General features: G+C 34.5%; 2 protein-coding genes across 2 annotated transcripts; both read left to right on the top strand.

The window, feature by feature from the left end:
• Positions 1-409: 409 nt before the first annotated feature.
• LOC110425496 (uncharacterized) lies at positions 410-9,776 on the top strand. Its single transcript, XM_021440422.2, is given in 19 exon segments — positions 410-724; positions 1,355-1,576; positions 1,968-2,063; positions 2,995-3,047; positions 3,279-3,375; positions 3,492-3,531; positions 3,534-3,564; positions 3,860-3,977; positions 5,038-5,148; positions 5,391-5,467; positions 6,158-6,224; positions 7,017-7,082; positions 7,654-7,761; positions 7,895-8,025; positions 8,222-8,288; positions 8,396-8,463; positions 8,538-8,631; positions 9,000-9,070; positions 9,190-9,776. Coding segments are annotated over 19 exon segments (2,022 nt in total). The 5' UTR covers positions 410-574; the 3' UTR covers positions 9,545-9,776.
• A 3,097-nt stretch (positions 9,777-12,873) lies between these two features.
• LOC110425186 (putative membrane-associated kinase regulator 4) lies at positions 12,874-14,876 on the top strand. Its single transcript, XM_021440015.2, is given in 2 exon segments — positions 12,874-14,358; positions 14,360-14,876. Coding segments are annotated over 2 exon segments (1,293 nt in total). The 5' UTR covers positions 12,874-13,092; the 3' UTR covers positions 14,387-14,876.
• The last annotated feature ends 3,306 nt before the right edge of the window (positions 14,877-18,182 follow it).

The raw sequence follows: 18,182 nt of genomic DNA, 5'->3' as shown, positions 1-18,182 counted from the left end.
TAATTCATTGTAAAACGAAAAATTAAAAATTTAACTTGCATGTTTTCTTTTTGAATTAGAATTTTGAAAAGAAAAGTGTGACATGTATAAAATGAAAACGAATAATTTTTAAATTTAGTTCTTATCTACTTTTGTATGGAGTATAAAAAAATAATATCGAAATTTATACTCTTCACAATGAAAATTGAAAAATTTATATAAAAATTAGACTCAATTCTCTTTTCCCAAAATGATAAATTGATAAAAAATAAAAAATAATATCTTACGTATTTATTATTTTCAAAGAGAAAAAATAAAGCCAAAAAATATCTAACGGAGAATTGAAGGCAGGACAAGACCGGTAGGTTGTGTGGTCCAAAACGACATCACATCGCCCTAAAAAGGTCCACGTCCGAACTTCGTCTTCTGCATCTTCCCCTTCATCATACAAACAAAAATAATAAAAAATATTTTTCCTCATTTGTCTCTCTTCCGCGACCTCCAAAAACCCTAAAATTCCTGAAAAGAAAAGGGAAAATATATTTCACATAATTGCATTGATCGATCGGGCGGTGGCAGGAGAAAAAGGAACGACATGTCGTGGCTGAGAACGGCGGTGAACAAAGCGGTGGAGGTTGGGAACAAGAATAACCTCACTCGAAACATCAAGAACTATGCCGATACCGTTGTTCATCACGCTGGTCAAGCTGTCGCTGAAGGAGCCAAACTCTTTCAGGATCGCATTGTAATTTCTTTCTCTTTCTTCTCGTATATATATACATTTAAAAATTGTCCTATTGGCATGTTGAGGTGTATAGGTTGGATTGGAATTTGAGGCTGAATGTTAGTTAGTTTGAAAGGTTTGAAATTGCATGCTGACAATTTTTTTTAATTTTATTAGGAATTTTTTAGTACCTTATTTTAGAAACTATTTTATTATCTTTTAATTTCATGATTGTTAACTTTTAGTGTTTTCATTTTGGTTTTCAATTGTTTGTGTTTTTGGTTGTTCAATTAGAGAATAATGAAGTGTGTAATAATTGCAAAAAGAAAAAAAAAGGCATTTATTCAAAATTAACAAATTGGTCTATTAGTGTGTCTTTTTGTAACTTTAAGTGGCTTTGGTGATTTTCCTTTCAAGTAATGGTGCTAGGAAGAGAAAAGTTTGATCTAATGTCAAAATGTGACATGTAGAATAGTAGTAAATTACAGCTTTATGATCTAGTCAGTTATCATATAAAAATCAGCTATCATTCCATCTTCTTAATTTGAATTAATAAAATTTTTCTTCTGTTTAGTTTTAGCAGTTCTTTTTTCTGTTGTATGTTTCTTATAATATTCCCATTGGACTTGCTTAAGTTGCGCATTTGTGCAGGGGTCTCGGAGTCTCAAGAGTGTAAAGCAAACCATAAAAAGATTGGAGGAAGCAGCAATCTCTTGTAGGGGTTCGGAGAGAGTTATGCTGCTGAGAAGATGGTTGGTTGCACTGAAAGAAATTGAGATGTTATCTGGAGGGTTATCTGAAGGCAGTGAGAAGAGCCTTGAGCAAATTATTGCTTCTGAAGAAGTAAAGGAGAACCCAAAAAGACAATCTATGGTGAGCTATTCCTGTATGGTAATGATTACCAAATTGTATGTAGTTCCTTTTGTGTTACTTATTCGTGCCTTTTCTTACTTATTGAGTTGTAAATTGTATGAATTAGTTAATGTCCACTTAGTAAGTGAATAAGGTAGGTCGACTTTTTTCTAGTAGTCTGATATCAAATTATATATTGGTTGCCTAAGTTAGGAGAAATATGTTAAGATCCCTTATCAGCATATCCACATATTATTGTTATAAGTGTATTGTTGTTTGTTGGATCTTGAAACTAATCCTGTTGATTGTTTTTTCTGAAACAACTTGAAGTGTTAAAAGGTTACTCCATCTCATAAACGAGTTTCTAGTATCTTGACTCTAGTTTTTTATTTTTTATTTTAATGATGGATAGGTCTTGTATTATGACTCTGATATTGGGGGCGCACCAATGAATTTCCGAGAGGTTTTTCTTCAAAGCCAGGCTTTAGAGGGCATCACAATATCTATGGTATGATATGGTATCTTGGTCATTTTTTCATATTTGCTTTTTGATCAGAATTTGTCAAGTTAGTTTAGAATGTTGAATATATCATATGCCTTTGTGAACGTTTCTTGCCATCCTTCGCTAATTTTGTAGAGGATTAGGCAATTAAAGGGTTTAGAAAAGTCAACATTTCAGGTGTGATCATTCTGTATATAAATCTTGCTCTCAAAAAATGATAAAATGAACAATCAAGATAGATTATTTAAATAAAGAGAAATTAACATTTTATCAGGAACCTGGTTTTGACATTGCCTATTGATAACTGATTGATAGAGGGTCCAGAGTGCGATGGAATAAGTGGAGCATTACTCTTTAAATATTGTTCAAGATCATTGAATTCCTATCAAGGTTGCTGAATTATGAGTCTGCTTCACAGTTACGCCTTGCGCTATTTTAACAACCTAGGTTTGACTATATAAAATGGGATAGTGACAGTGAGGAAATTAATAAAACGATACAAATAAGAATCTTTATAACTCACATTTACTGACTTTAATATGACAGCATGTCATAGTTCCATTATTTAGGTATTAATATCGTTAGGTAGAAATTTTTGGTGATAGAATTATTTCTTAAGAAGGTTATTAGAAAGATCTGAGTTTGTTGTGTTTTATCTAATTTGAGTACATATAAGTTGCTGTAGATATTGTTACTTTTTCTGCTGGAGTATCATGGATGTCTTCATGTATGTCTACTTTTCTGAAATTTTATCTTATCATGACAGCATTTGGAGATCTTGTTGTCATTATTTGCTAACCTTAATGAGTTAATGTTATGACAGTGAGAGCTTCTTGTTTCTTAAAAAAATGCCACTAAGTGGTTCTAATGAATTTTTATGTTTTTGGAATTTCTGATCATGGAGGTTAACGCAGGTTAAATATTTTTGATTATTCAGATTCTTGAAGCACCAAATGATGAAGAAATTTCTCTGCTCCTGGAGATGTTTGGGCAAGTCCTCTCACTTTATGACTATTGCTTTATTATAGACTGGAAGACCACCATTTAGGTTTTGCCTGGTTTTTTAATTAATCGCTTCTAACATACTTGTGGAATGATTTCAGTTTCTGCATGTTGTAGGTTTTGTTTGATGAAGCCAGAAAATAATTTATGATTACCAATATTTAGCCTGAAACTTAAATTGGATTGGAAAATTCCTGTAATTATATATAATGCTTGCAGGCTCTGCCTCGCTGGAGGAAAAGAAGTTCACAATGCAATAGTGAGCAGTGTACAGGATCTAGCTACTGCTTTTTCTAGCTACCAAGATGAAGTGCTGGTAACTATCAAACCTGTGCTACATTCACAATGCAGTTTATTTACAAAGATTCGCGTTTTAATTTCCATTTTTTTCGTTTTTTTTTCCCTAATCTTTTCATATGTTGGATTATACAGGTGAAGCGGGAGGAGCTGCTTCAATTTGCACAAGGTGCCATAACGGGTTGAAAATCAATGCTGATCTTGTAAGGTTGTTGAAGAACAAAGAGCTTCCATTTCCTGTCTTTTAGCCCCATTTTATAATGTTTATAGTCTGTCCTGTCTTGTTTTCTGTGCTTTGGCTTTGAGTTCTCAGCTCATGTTTGTGACAATGATGAAATGTTGTGTGTTTCTGGCCTCGAAACGGTTTTTTCTTTCATAATTATACATTTATTTTATTTTTCTTCTCTTCAAATTAGTCTTAACCTCTCCTAATATCCTGAATACACTTTACTTTTGATCATACTTTTGATCTTTTTTTTCTTTGATCTGCCTTCAAATGACAGAATGGATATTGAAGCTTCTGATCTAAAGAAAAAACTTGATCAATTGAGTGCTTCCCAGAAACTGCCAAAAGACGGTCATGATAATGCATCTGAAAAGACTACTGCAGCGACTATTGAGGTGAGCAGTGAGCTTGGTTTGAGTTATGGTAACATTCTCTTATCTTTTTTGTGGTAGTTTAGATGCTATAGTGTGTTATATATTGAGTATAAAAATCTAGTGTAACATCAAAAGCTATTTTTGGAATTCATGTTAAGTTGTTACCTCTGAGATAAAAGAATATCGTGTGTGTGTGTGTGTGCGTATAATATATATATAATATATGTATGTATGTATGTATGTATGTATTTTGTTTGCTCTTTTATCTTGCAATTGCTTGATGCTAATTATATCCTTTTCTTTGTGGTTGATCATGTGTATAACCCTTTAAAAAGCCACAATCAAATAAAACCTTATCACCTAGACATAGCTGCTGAAAATGAAGTATATAAAACTGGGAGATCTTACAGAAATAAAATATTATATGGGTATTCCTTCACCACAAAAGATATTTTTTTGGGTTATTTTCAAGACTATTCTCCTTTTACTCTTGTTTTTGTTCGTTTTCTATCACTTGTCCTGTTATTTCTGGGTGTCAAATCTGTTAAATGCGAGTTCCTACTTCGTTTGTGCAGTGTCATATCTCTTATTTATTGTTTGAGACTAATTGCTTTTGCAAAAAGTCTTTCATTCTAATGTCTTGTCCATCTGAATTACGCACCTCGAGTTTGATGCATCTTGATAAATTCATATATAGAAAATGTTAAACCAGCTTAGGGCTGATACTCAAGATAACAAAATTTGAAGTTCTTGAAGAGCCATAAACAATAGAGTGAGAAAAGGCTTAAGTATTTCAGTCACCACATCATGAAGCCTCCTTGGCTGTTAGTTGATAACCATCTACCTCTTTATGCTATCTAATTAGAGGGGCTCTTGTCCACAGTTTGAAATCAAGTTGACAAGGCCTACTCCTCCCCAAAGAAAAATGAAAAAAAGTCTGATTTGCTGAATCTACCCATTTTTAAATTCACAAGCTACTTGTCTATCATGGCTATGTTTCCCCCCCAAAAAGATTTTAAACTTCCAAAAAAATTTTCCCAGAAAGAAACTATGACAGTTGACCACCCTATCCTTATGGTAGGCTCTGAAAGAAGCGCTTGCTCAAATACGAATCTGTTCCACATTGGAAGGAATTTTGCTGAAGAAGAAGTCTCTAAACAATGGAGACTCTCCTGAGATTCATGCTCAAAAGGTTTGAACTTTTCTTGCTATTTGATTGTTTCCTTTGTTATGTTTAATAAGCATGATAATGTATATTCATCCTGCTTTTGTTAAAGTTTGCTTCACGTATCTAAATGTTTCATTTAGTATATATCACCTTTTTCTCATTCAAGCTAAATGTTTAAAAAGAGGATAGTGTCCATTCTAGCGAATGCAGCACTTCTTGGGGCCTTTATTTTGAAATTAATTGCATAATATTGTTTATTTAAGCAGGTTGATAAGTTGAAGGTCTTATCAGAGTCTCTTGCCAACTCCAGTGCAAAAGCTGAGAAACGCATTTCAGATCACAGGTATGCTAAGAATCTTTTAGAGTTGTTCTGAATAACATTTTTGTTTTATCAAAGCTGTTACTCTAGATAAAAATTAACATCTGCTTTTTTATGTGATACATTGTGTTATTTTAAAGGTCACAGACAGTGTTAACCAGCTTTTTTTTTTAACATTTATATATCGCATTAGTACTTCTGTTTTATGACAAGCAAAATTGCAGTCATTTAATTTAGGTGCTAAATTGTAAAAAGCACTAGTACCATTTTTATATAGCTCCTATTTGAATTTTCCGAGAAAGTACAAAGGCCATAATTCATGGTTGCTTGAAAAATGTATGCTGAACTGTTTGGTTTGTGCTTCTTATTTCTTATGAGTTGTGTATGCACCTTCCACCAAAATTTCCTTCGTGTTGCTTTTGTTTATCATTCATGATGAAAAGTTTAGCCTTGGGTTGCCAAGCTAATTGGCAAAAGTGGTTTCAAGATATCTTAACCTGTCTCTGGTGATTGCTTGGTGCCTGTCTGGAATATTGCTACTTGTAGTTCAGAGGATATCTGGATGAAATCCTTAAAGACAGAGCATCAAAGCAAGATATAAAGCAATCTGAAGCCTCTTTATAACTAATTCTGAAGTTTATTAGAATAATCTAAATATTTACATATAAAAGGTATTTGTTATGTAAGACTTGTCATTGGTTTTATTATTGGCAGACTTCAGAAGGAGGAGGCCTTAACTGTTCGTGTGTCCAAAGCAAGTGAAGCTGATGGAAGAGAGAAGGTTGTTTACTTGTGCTGATAAGTTCTCTTTGTCTGCAATGCGAAATTAAAGAAGAAAAATTTAGAGTCTAGCAATTTTAGGTTATATGATTGCTACAAGTTGTTTCCAAACTCTGATAGCTAGGTGTTTTCTTACTGTCTATAAGTAAATGCGTTGTCAAAATCATGACTAGTTTAGTGAGGCCTGCTGCAGAAGATTTTTGCTATACTTCCTAGTCCTATATCTTCTGCATATTCAGTGTCTTGAACTGGTTGATGATATTGGTGGATTTTTGGTGTTGAACATATCAAATTATTTCCTGGATGATTTTCTCTGAAATTGGCATATGAAGGAATAGTTTTGGTTCTTTTCATGATTTCATGCATCATTGTGCTGCACAGCAGTAACATAGTATTGATTAGATGGTGTCATATGCTGTTTTAAAAGTCCCTAGGAGACATTACTAATGGTTAGAACATGAGATTCCAACTTGAGGTCTTAGGTTTGCATCTTTAGGATGGAGGTTTAGGGGATGGAAGAAGGCTACCTCTACTTGTGTAGCCTAAGGAGTAAGGCCAATGGGTGTGCATTTATAGCAAAAGAAATGCATACACTGCAAAATAGAGAATTAATCTTCAAGGTTTATTTATTTAAATCTTGACTGAGCTTTTGTTACCATTCATAAAACATGCAAGTTTTTCATGGAAACAATGAAAGCGATGCGCGGTCTGTGCAATTCAGCATGTAGGTTTTGGTGTTTTTATTTGTTTTGGATGGGCAATGTGAAATTTTCTTCTAATGAACAATATCCAGGAAATAGTAGCTGAGATTTCAGAGCTTGAGAAACAAAGAGATGAACTTGAAGCAGAGCTGAAAAAGGTCTTTCTACTTCACTCTCTTTCTAGTTGCGGTTTCTTAGCTGTTGGAAAGTTTATACATGTTTGATTTAGATTACCTATATATTGTTCCCTTTGTTTTACTTTTTACTTTATATTTTTTGTTTCTTTTGTTCAGTATTCTTTTATTTGTGGTTGTTATTGGTGGTCACTGTATGCTTTAATGAAGCAGATCTTTTGCGTGTTTTTTCTTTTCTTTTTTGGGTGGGTGGGGGGGTGCGCTGAGTGGCGAGGTTAAAAGTTACTTAGCTTGTAAATCAGATTACTATGGAAGATATAGGAATAATTTATATGTATATTTTATTTCATTGTACTACTTAAATTCTGTTGTAAGTTTCATGTTCTGCACTTGATTAGTAAGGAATGGATATTATTTTCCAATTATGGAGTAGCGGAGCTTTCTCATATAACTGTGCAAATAATGCGGCTTGAGAAACCTTTAGGTGTAAACCTCCTTTGTATTCATGCTATAGAAAGTTCTATCTGCTTTTTACGACTTTTTGTTTACAAATGTGGATTCTGTCCCATTACCATTTTTGTGTAATATGTTGTAGGTTAACATCTCATTGGCTGCTGCTAATGCACGTCTACGCAATGTTAGGGAAGAAAGAGATCAATTTGATGAAGCTAACAATCAGATTGTTGCCCATTTGAAAACAAAGGTGAGGATTCTGTCTTTCCTAATTTCTATATAAATTTTATAAAGCTATAATGTTTATATATTTCTACATCTTGATAATTTTATGGCTAACTTATGGTTCAGATGTCTGAGAATTCTTTGTGATTTGTTAACAGGAAGAGGAACTGTCAAAATCCATTTCTGCGTGTAGAGTAGAAGCAGAAGTTATCCATACATGGATTAATTTCTTGGAAGATACTTGGCTTCTCCAGTCCTCGTATGCAGAAACTAAGACCAATAAAGTCAAGTATGTAATCTAATATTTCTTTTCTTCTGTTGAGCAGGACAATTATGTTTTTAAGTATCCTCCTTTATTGAATATGTTTTTCAATTCTCTGCGTTGAAGAAAGTAAATCTTATGAATTCTGCTCTTAATTCTATAAATTTAATACTTACAATACTGGATTTGTTGACTTTGTGGTTTACTTGTTTGCATTTTCCAGCGAGGAATTGGTGCAACATGAGGATTATTTTGTGAACTTGGCCATTACTCTTCTCTCAGTGTACAAGGTATTAAATACATTCTGTTAGAAGAAATACTTAGTTTGAGAACAGAAGTTATGATTAAGTCTCACCTTAATCACATATTCTTATTGGAATCTTGTGCTCTTTTGCAGAAAGAGCTGGGCCCTGCCATCAGTCGTATCGGGAAATTTGTAGAGAACCTGAAGAAGTTGAGTGAGAGGTACTGTACTTTTTGTATAAATAATTATTACTTATTTTATAGCAATTTCTTATTTCTTTTGCCTGACAAGACAGATCAGAGATTTCATTTAGCCCGAGCAATGAGGGATCCACAGAATTAAACCCGAGGAAACATCTTGAGGAGGAATATTTGGATTATGAAGCCAAGGTAAAAATGTCTTTTACTTTTATTCTTCAAAAGGTGCTGATTCATAGATATTTAGTTTAGCAAGTCATGAGTAGCTGTCATCTAAAGCTTAGGCCCTGCTGATGCAGAGTTTCTCCCTCCTTCCCTTTTTTCCTTCTCTTATTCTTTAATTTAGCAGGGTTTTGCAGCAATTAAAGCCCATTCCTTAGTTTTCTTTTTCCACTTGTAGTAAAGCATTTTTCATTTTAAACCCTACCTTTTCTGATTCCAAAGTTTATCATTAAGAGATTCATAAACCTAGAAGTTGTAGCGAACTTAATTGGTCTTTAAAAAATTGGTGCAAAGGTGCTCGGCTGTAGAGCCCTCTGTTGACTGGTTCATTGTTTCAGATTATAACAACCTTCAGTGTGGTGGATAACATGAAAGAGCAGTTCTATGCTCAGCATGGGACGATTTCAAGGTGAGATAAATACATTTTGCATGCAAATTTATCCTTTCATTTTGCACTCCCATCCCTTGCCTTTTCTTCAGTTCCCTGTCAATGAGGTTTTTAAGGCCATCTTCCCATCCCCTATCCAGGAAGGATGATCCCAAAGTTAAAGAGCTATTTGATGACATTGAAAAGTTAAGAGCGGAATTTGAAGCTATTGAAAGGCCAACTTTAGAAATGGAGATTCCAAAGGCTGATACTCCTAATGAGAAGCCGCAGGAAACTTTATCTCCACGCCCAGCTCTGGAATCAACACAACCCAAACCTGATACAAAGGAGAATCCTGAAACACTGCCCGTGCTGGACCCTGCAGCAGAACTAGCAAAGCTGGAGTCGGAGTTTGGGAAGGTTGGGCAAGACTACTCAGCAGAGGAAATAGGTGATTGGGAGTTTGATGAACTTGAAAGGGAGTTGAGATCTGGTGATTCTGCATCAGGCAAATAGATCGGATAATTTAACCTTGTGGAAACTATAATGCTCAGTCAAACAAGCATGTGTACTAGTATGACATTGTATCCATATCTACCTGCCAAAAAAGCTGCATTTTAGAAACAAGCTTTTTCGTTGTAACTTCTGTAACGTTGGATGGGGTTTCGATTTGTTCATTCATCTGTAAATACTTTCAACCTGTAATATGGGATTTATAAAACGAATGAATCAGTATCCTTTGTGAATCCTTAACAGTTTACGGGTTAATCGATAATTTCTCAAGCCTTGAGAACTTGAAGGTGAGATGGGCTGGGGTAGAGCTGATGCAATAGGTTAAGTCTTTATTAGTGTCATGCTCTTTTAAAGTGAGATTAATCACATCAGTTATGCATTAATTTAAGTTTAAAGTGAGATTAATCACATCAGTATATATCATGATAGTACAAATTGAAGATTTTGAATTGTGATAATCTCTCTTACTTCAACATGCAACATATTGTGTGCTTTTGACTATCAAAGTCGGTTGATTTTAATTTCAATTATCACAATTTATACTAACCACGAATCTGAGAAAATGATACCAACATGTAAGATATTGTCATGATCGATAAAGATATTCATTACCCAAAAAAAGGAAATGATTATTATATATTGCTGTGAAGGACCAGTGACCTGGTCGAAGAACAATGGATGAACCAAGAGGGCTGTGGTGAATGGTGAACCCCACGAGAAGAAGATTGGCTTTATTGAAAAGGTTTCCTGATATAGAAATTCGAATTTGTCTTATCTTTAGAATGGCACCATCATTTTGCAGGGGCCTCCAATGCTTTCAACACGAGGGTACAGAAGCTAGTGGGATGAAAGTTTTCCAACCCCAAAATCTCTTCCAAAAGGCTTTTATTTTTTGGGCTAGCAACCGTGTCGTTGCTGTTGCAGAGCTTTCCTGCTTTTGCTGGTGCTGGTGGGATACCCGGCAACGGTGTCCCTCCGGTCGAGCTCGAAGAGGCTCTACTTGTCTATACCTAAACCAATGAGAGCACCCTCCAATCCTGATTTTCTGGGTGGTGGTGGGTCATTCCGACTAATAAATCTATGGCTATCCGTCGCTCTTATACTTTTTCATTGTTTGTTTCACATAGCTGAACCACACCATGTCTGCGGAGTTCACTGTCAAATTCAAAATTCTATGGTGGCATTCAAAGGAAACCATGTTGGCTACCTTGGTCTGCTACATCTCAATGTAGAATAATACAGTCCTGAAAGTTTACTCTCATACTTGTAATGAACTCCTCATGCTATAGTATCAGAATCAACCTGACCAAATCCATCAGGCACTGTTGTTTGGTTATCTTGCTTTGATTTTTACGAAATGAAAAGGACTCAAAATTGTTGTTATCTTTGTGTGTTTTGGTTCCTTTCTGTAACTTTATTCTGTGACCCTGCCCTGTCAACGACACTAGGCCTTAAACAAGGAGAGTTCATTATAATTATGTCCCATATCAACATAGCAATACCCTTCTTGTTGCCTGAATGGAACACAGTTTTCTTTATCCAGCAAAAGCAGGAAAAAGAGAGGGAAACAAAGTTCACGAACATGGAGATGCCTGCTGTCAGAGTCTTAAAAAAGAGAGTTATGAACCTCATATCAGGATATTTAAACATTTACATTTTTAACTTATAAAATATTTTTGTGTGATAAAATTGTGAAAATTAATTAGTCAAAGTAGATGATACTTTACAAGTTGACGTTAACCATAACATTTGATATCAAAACTAATTTTGGATATTAGCAATTTGCCATGGAAGAGAGTGAGCTATTGTTGAAGTGTGTATTAAACTATGACTGAGTATTTAAGTGTTCATACAATCTTTAATATGTGAAGTTCCTTTTGTGAGATAAAACATTAAAGTTCACTAAGTCAAAACGGATAATACTTTATAAGTTGGTATGAATTGTAACACTTATGGAATAAGAATATGGACCGTTACACTTGTGCAATAAAAAAAAAACAAAAAATAATAGACAACTTTGTACTTGAATAATGTCTGAGGTAAGCTACACTCGTGTTTTGTACCGGCCTATTCTTAATCCAATGAGTAAACACTCCATGATTCATAACATTACACATGATAGTGCTTGACTTGAGAAACACTACCTAATTAAGGCAAGAAACAGTAGTTCAATTACATAATATCATGAATATAAATACAACTACTCTAAACAAAAACTGATTTATATTACAATTTGGGTGAAAAGGGGAGGATCCCTTTGGGGCTATTTGTTATAGTTATTAAAATCCAAAAAGAGAGAGAATATTTATAGCTTCAAACGAGGGGAGTGTATTAAAAGAGAAGACAAAGCAAAAAACAAAAAGGAGTCTCGAGCTTCACAGGAATTTCATCCACATTTTCCTCCCTTCATTCCACCACCACCATCAACGGTCGGATCATGTGTTGTTTTCTTAGTTGAAGTCCACAACTCATGCTTCTCTTTTCATTGTCTTCTCTTTTCTTTAACTCTCTCCTTTATATGTCATTGTAGAGTAATAAAGAACAACTAAAAAGAAGACAGATTAACAAATATATATAAAGTATGAACAAAGGGTGAAGATGGAAAAGATCAAAGGAACTCGAATGCACACGTAAGGGAATCTATGGGTTATTTTTTATACTAGGAAACAGTCATTGAAAAGTGAAAAACAAACCCTGGAATCCAGTAAAAGTTTTGTTAAAAAAAAAACGAGTAATGGAGAGTGATTCTTTAGCTATTTGATAAGTACTTATATTTATACTCTAGGTCCTTGTTTTTATCAGCTACAGGTGCAGGGATACAGACAGAAGTTGTTCAATAAAAATATCCTGGTGATGATAGAATGCCTGGAAACCAGGTTTCGAAATGTGGGCTGCTTTCAAATTTGAAACTTGGCTAAAGAGATCCCAGAAATATCTAATTGTTTTAGAGAAAATGTTACCAGGATGTGGACTGACTTCCCAGTGAGATATTTCATGACGCACATCAAAATATTTTATCCAGTTCGTCTGCATCATATCAGAACAAAATTGGTGGTGGTGTATTCATTGATATGAGTTCTGCATACACATGAAAGCACATATGAAGTAATCAGAACGATCAGATCTAAATACTGATAGCAGATCATCAGACTAAGAATATTGTTTCAGGATATTAATCATAGTTTTACCTTCTGTGATGATTAAGGATAATGAAAACCTGCTTTTTCATGGTCCCAACAAATAATTAAGTCTTAATGATGTAAGCTACAGTGCTTTACAAGTAACCTGAGCCACCATGATAAAAAGATGATAACACTAACAATTTAGACTGGAGATCATGAATGATTGTTATTGTGTTCTGAATATAAAGTATCAAAAGAAGGGATTCCATCAATGTGTTAGGTTTTTCTGTTTATTTTAATGGAAAAGCAGTGAGGAATTAGCCACCAAAATATTAAGTTCAAGAAAGAAAGAAAAAGAAGAGACATCAGTAAGGGGATGGCCCATTGGAAGAACTTCCATAATGTTTTGAATTTTATATTTGGAAGCATATGAAAGATTTTCAAACATTCAGAAGAAATACCCCACAGCTATTTGTTGCTATAACTTGGCAGCATCAACAATTTAAAGAGTGCACTCCACTCCCTCTTCTATCAAAGGTCAGCTCCCCACTAAACCGAAGATTACACACACAGAGAGAGAGAGAGAGAGAGAGAGAGTCTACCATAAGAATAACATTGAATACCTGGAAAATGGCAGTAAGACTCCTATCAAATGACCTTGAAGATGATGAATACATTGACATGGAAGTCAGCTCATACTCCAACTTCTTTTGCCAGTCCATAAACTCTCCTCCGCGCCCAAGAGAGTTTGAGTTCCAAATGTCTTCAGTCTCTATGGAAAGAGAGCCCACAACTTCCCCAGCTGATGAGCTCTTTTACAAAGGGAAGCTCCTTCCACTTCACCTCCCTCCACGCCTACAAATGGTCAAAAAATTACTGCAGAATTCAAATGCTGTTTATGAAGACAGAAAAGATAACTTTGAAGAGTTCTATAGCACCCCATTAGCCACTACTGTCACAACACCAACTACAACAAGCACTCCATTTGAATCCTGCAATATCTCACCTTCTGAGTCCTGTCGAGTTAGTAGGGAGCTGAATCCGGAAGAGTATTTCTTTGACTACTCAACAGAGGTAAGTGGCTTCATCGGTGAAAACCGGAAGAAGTCTTGGACCAAAAAGCTTAAGCTGATCAAGCAGTCTTCCATCGGCTCAAAACTGAAGGCTTCCAGGGCTTATCTCAAATCTTTGTTTGGTAAATCTGGTTGCTCAGATGAGTCCTGTGCAGCTGCAAAAGTTGCTGATGAAGGGTCAGTTTCAAAAGCAAATGAAAGATTGGATAAAGACATGAAGGCAACAAAGAAAAATCCATTTGGACAAATCCAGCACGACAAGTATCAAACCTCAACTGCTGGCATGAGGAGTTCTGACAAAGAAAAAATAACAGTGGACAACGCCAATCGCCATAGGAGATCGTTTTCTCTGGCTATCAAACGACATTCAACAAACAAGTCTTCATCCTCTTCATCATCATCTGGCTCTTCTTCATCTTGCAGCTCAAATGCCTCAAATGGTTTTCAGTATTTGCAGTTTCTGAAAAGAAGCAGCAGTGTGAATGCAGAGATTGAGAATCCAATTCAGGGAGCAATTGCACATTGCAAGCAGTCGCAGCAGTTGATGAGGTCAAGAAAGACTGTCAGTGAAGTGGGGTTCTACTCATTGTCAGCTTCAAGTATTGCAGTTTGCGAAGATCAAAGAGAGGCCAGACCTTTGCAGGGGCTGAGAGAGAGACAGATAGAAAGAGAATTCCAAGACAGGATATAAATATTAGTTTTGTTTCTGATGCTTATCTATTTCCTTCTCTTTTTCTTTCTATCTCATAATTTTGATAGGGGCTATGCTTTGAATCAGAACAAGATTTGAAAAGGCTGAAAAATTGTCTTGAACCGTTAAGACCATAAAGTTCTATGCAAGTTTCTTGCAATGATCAAGTGAATTCCTCAAAATGAACAAATATAACCATATCTCTTTGCATCAACTTATTGCAAGTACCACAGAATTCAACAATCTCAGTTTATATCTCTCATTTCTATATCAAACTTGCCCAAGATTAACAATCAGGATCGAGTAATGATAACTGTCCTCTTTGCCTGTATTTGTTTCACTTTGAAGATTTGATATCCCAAGTTTCAATTAGATCAAAAACTCAGATATGATGTTGAAACATCATTAAACAGGAATATGGTACATCATAATAAATCAAGATAACATCATTTTATTTGTCTTTTTTTGCTTCAAAATAATGCAGCCCTATCAAACAACTTCTGCATACACCGGAGTATTTGATTTATTGATTAACGCATTATCTCTCTAGACAGAGAGTAGAGTTTGAATCCCTCTTCCCTAATTATAAAAAAAAAAAACTACAGCATCAATGCACCGTACAACTTCAGAATCTGGTAATACTATGTAAATTTTAGGCTCTATTCACCTATGCAATAAAAAGTAGTGCAGATTTGGATTCAAACTGTTCATAATGAGAAATTCTACTGTCTTTTCAACCATTCAGTTAGTAGAAAGGTTCTGTCCATGATGAGGCTTCCATAAACAGACAAATTCCATAGTGGTTATTTAGTAAAAAGAGTATAATAAAGAAGAAAACATGGGTCCTGGATTTCAGGGTGTAACCAGAATCCTAGATAGAATTTAACAGGTTTGTCCATGTAAGTTCCAGAGTTTTCACCTTTATTTTCAAATTGTGACAAGAAAAAGGAAACAGAAAATTAATCTTCTGACAATCACATTCAAAATGCCATCATTTCCATTTGCTTACTTGTTAATTGTAGATAAATCTCAGTTCCCATCAATTCTACAAGCCGCCATGGTGTTCCTGAAGTATATAATATTGCAAAGTAATCATCAATTAGGCAAAGCTAAAATATTATTTCAGTTCCAGCGAATCATAAGATAACAGAACTAATCATGACTGTGGTTGCAAAACCTACCTGTCTGCCTCTATGGAACAATCAGGAGACACCTGCCTGCATTAAATATGTTGATGAGGAAAAAGAAATTCCCTGATCTAAATGAATAATGTTTTTCTTCTAGAGCCTAAAAAACAATATAATATATGAAAAGAGTTAGAATCAACACCATGTACACACTCTGGTAAACTTGCAATGCAACCCCATCAAATTAGAGAAAAGGAAGGACAATCTAACAATAAAATATATGGGAGTGAAAATCTTCAAGTGCAGACAAACAGGCTTTGAGGTGGCTGCTTTTCTCTTCTTCCCATTTCCTTAGTGGGTCTACCAAACCTTAAACTAAGAGAACATGTCAGCCAGACTTTTGACAGGATTAGAGCCCAAGAAAAGCAAGTAAAAAGGCTACTTTGATGTTGCTGAGCACTAAGGGGTCTTTGATAAGCATGTAACAAGAAAGCTTCTCCCACCCAACTTCCATGGACGTCTGGGAGAAAGAAAGGAAAGGCAGGATGGTACATTTGCTGCAATGCTTAATCACATTGGTTTGTTTGTCTGTCACTAATTTTCTAGAGGTCTAAAAGATTGCATAATAAGTTAGGACATGGGGTAAGCTATCAGCTCAAGTACAAATCTTGCCTGTCAGATTGTAAAGCAAGATACATAGTTATCGATATAAAGTTATTTCATCTCATACTTAAGAATTAATCTCATAGGTTCAGCATGTAAAGTATGTCTCTTTTTTGATGCCAGAGAAGAGCACTACAGCTTTGCACCTGTAAGAGCTAAGCCCTGGTTAATTAAAGTTTCTCAAAAAGTTGTTTCCCAATGATATTTACCCGCAATAGTTCACCTTGAACCTTGAGGAAGCACTGTTCAGAGGAAAGAAAAGCTCTTGAGGGAAAAACAATGTCCTTGGTTTGAAAAGTTATACGAAGTGCAAAATGAATCCACACCTTGAAAAGTGATAGATAGTGGTAGTCAGATATTAATGGAAAGAACATCTAATCATAAAAATTTAACTGTTCATAGAGTGTTAGTCAGCCATTCATAGGCTAAAAAACTGAGGTTTAGAGAAAGAGTATTTATCAATTCTTTATGCCCATTCTCATATATTTTTAACATAAAATAAGGTATATAGCATGAATTTATGTAATTAATGGAAGACATCTTATGCTCCCATGTTTCAAAATCCTATAATAAAGGCCTGATGGGAATAGGTAACCCTTTAACAACACCCTAGAAGCTATGTGACAAACCAGAGAATGAAGTGGTGTCCATTCCAATCCATGAAATCCGGTCATGGCTTCACCCTCCTTCAATTAACAATTGCTTAAGTGCTAAGTGCGAACTGTCAGATCATAGCAGGAACAAAACTCTAAAACTATGAAGAAATTCAATATATGCAAACAGTGTTACTGCTCCTGATTGGCCTTTTTCCCAGTACTTGAGTATTAAAATAAAGATTCCTCCTAGACCAAATAGCTTCAAACAACTTGAAGATGAACCCATTAATTGCTGATTGAACATCTTCTTTGTCACTTAATTGTCTCCTAATGGAGGGAAAGCTTCTTTCCTGTTCTCTCTACACTATACTTAGCCTTAACACAATGATCTTATCCAAAAATATGTGAACATGAACTCAATCACATACAATGGGTTCGATCTAATCTTTTTGCTTCAATTAATGTTCCTTGGACTTGGCTTTGAAGGGATAATACCACATGAGCATTTTAGGAAACAAAGTGAATGTGAAGCATTAATGGCAGGTCTCTTCTTTTTTAACACAATTCAGTTATATGAACTACAACCTTTGGTAAACTAATTTGTGAATAAATTTGATTAAAATTCGTTTCTATTTGTTTATAAAACTTATCGAACGAGTCGGAATAATATTTTAAGATTGGAAAACCAAGTTGGAATATTAGGTAAACTCGGTTTGCTTTATGTTTACCAACAAATTTGATAAAAAGTTGAAGAATAAATTCAATGAAAATAACTAAAATAAAAACACGTTTAACTCTTTTGAAGTTATTATATTTAAACTTTAATATCTTTTAATAAAATTTAAAACATAATTTAATATTTACATCATTACAAACTAGATATTACATATATTAAAGTCAGCTATAATTTTTTAAAAATTATAATTGTAAAATAAAATTTTATGTAGCCACAAAGTGGTCACTAATGATAAAGTGGAAAGTCTTTCCTATAAATAAAGTCTGTCTTCCTCCTTACAAGCCAACAGGATACGTGGTTCTCCATGTTCAATACTTAGGTAAACATTAGTCCTTTTCTTTTGTGGCCTTGAAGAAATGACTTTATTATTAATAACTAAATATTGGTTCGGTTCGGTTCGATTCGGTTCATTTACACTCTTTAAGGAAATTCAATATAATATTTTGATCACTCCAACTTCAATCAAAAGATTCTCTTTTTAGTTTTTAACTGTATATTTTCTTTTAAATTTTGGTGGAAAAAAAGGGTCTTTTTAATTATTTTTAACAAATACATACAATTATCGTTTAATTATGTTAAGACAAATGGTTCTCTTGCAATTATTTGCATGTCTTAATTATTCAATGTTCTCCA

Source organism: Theobroma umbraticum, unplaced genomic scaffold (genome assembly GCF_002168275.2).
Source record: "Theobroma umbraticum cultivar Fairchild unplaced genomic scaffold, ASM216827v3 scaffold_81.0, whole genome shotgun sequence".
In the NCBI taxonomy this organism is placed as follows: domain Eukaryota; kingdom Viridiplantae; phylum Streptophyta; class Magnoliopsida; order Malvales; family Malvaceae; genus Theobroma; species Theobroma umbraticum.
This window is presented reverse-complemented; position numbering and strand designations above follow the sequence as displayed.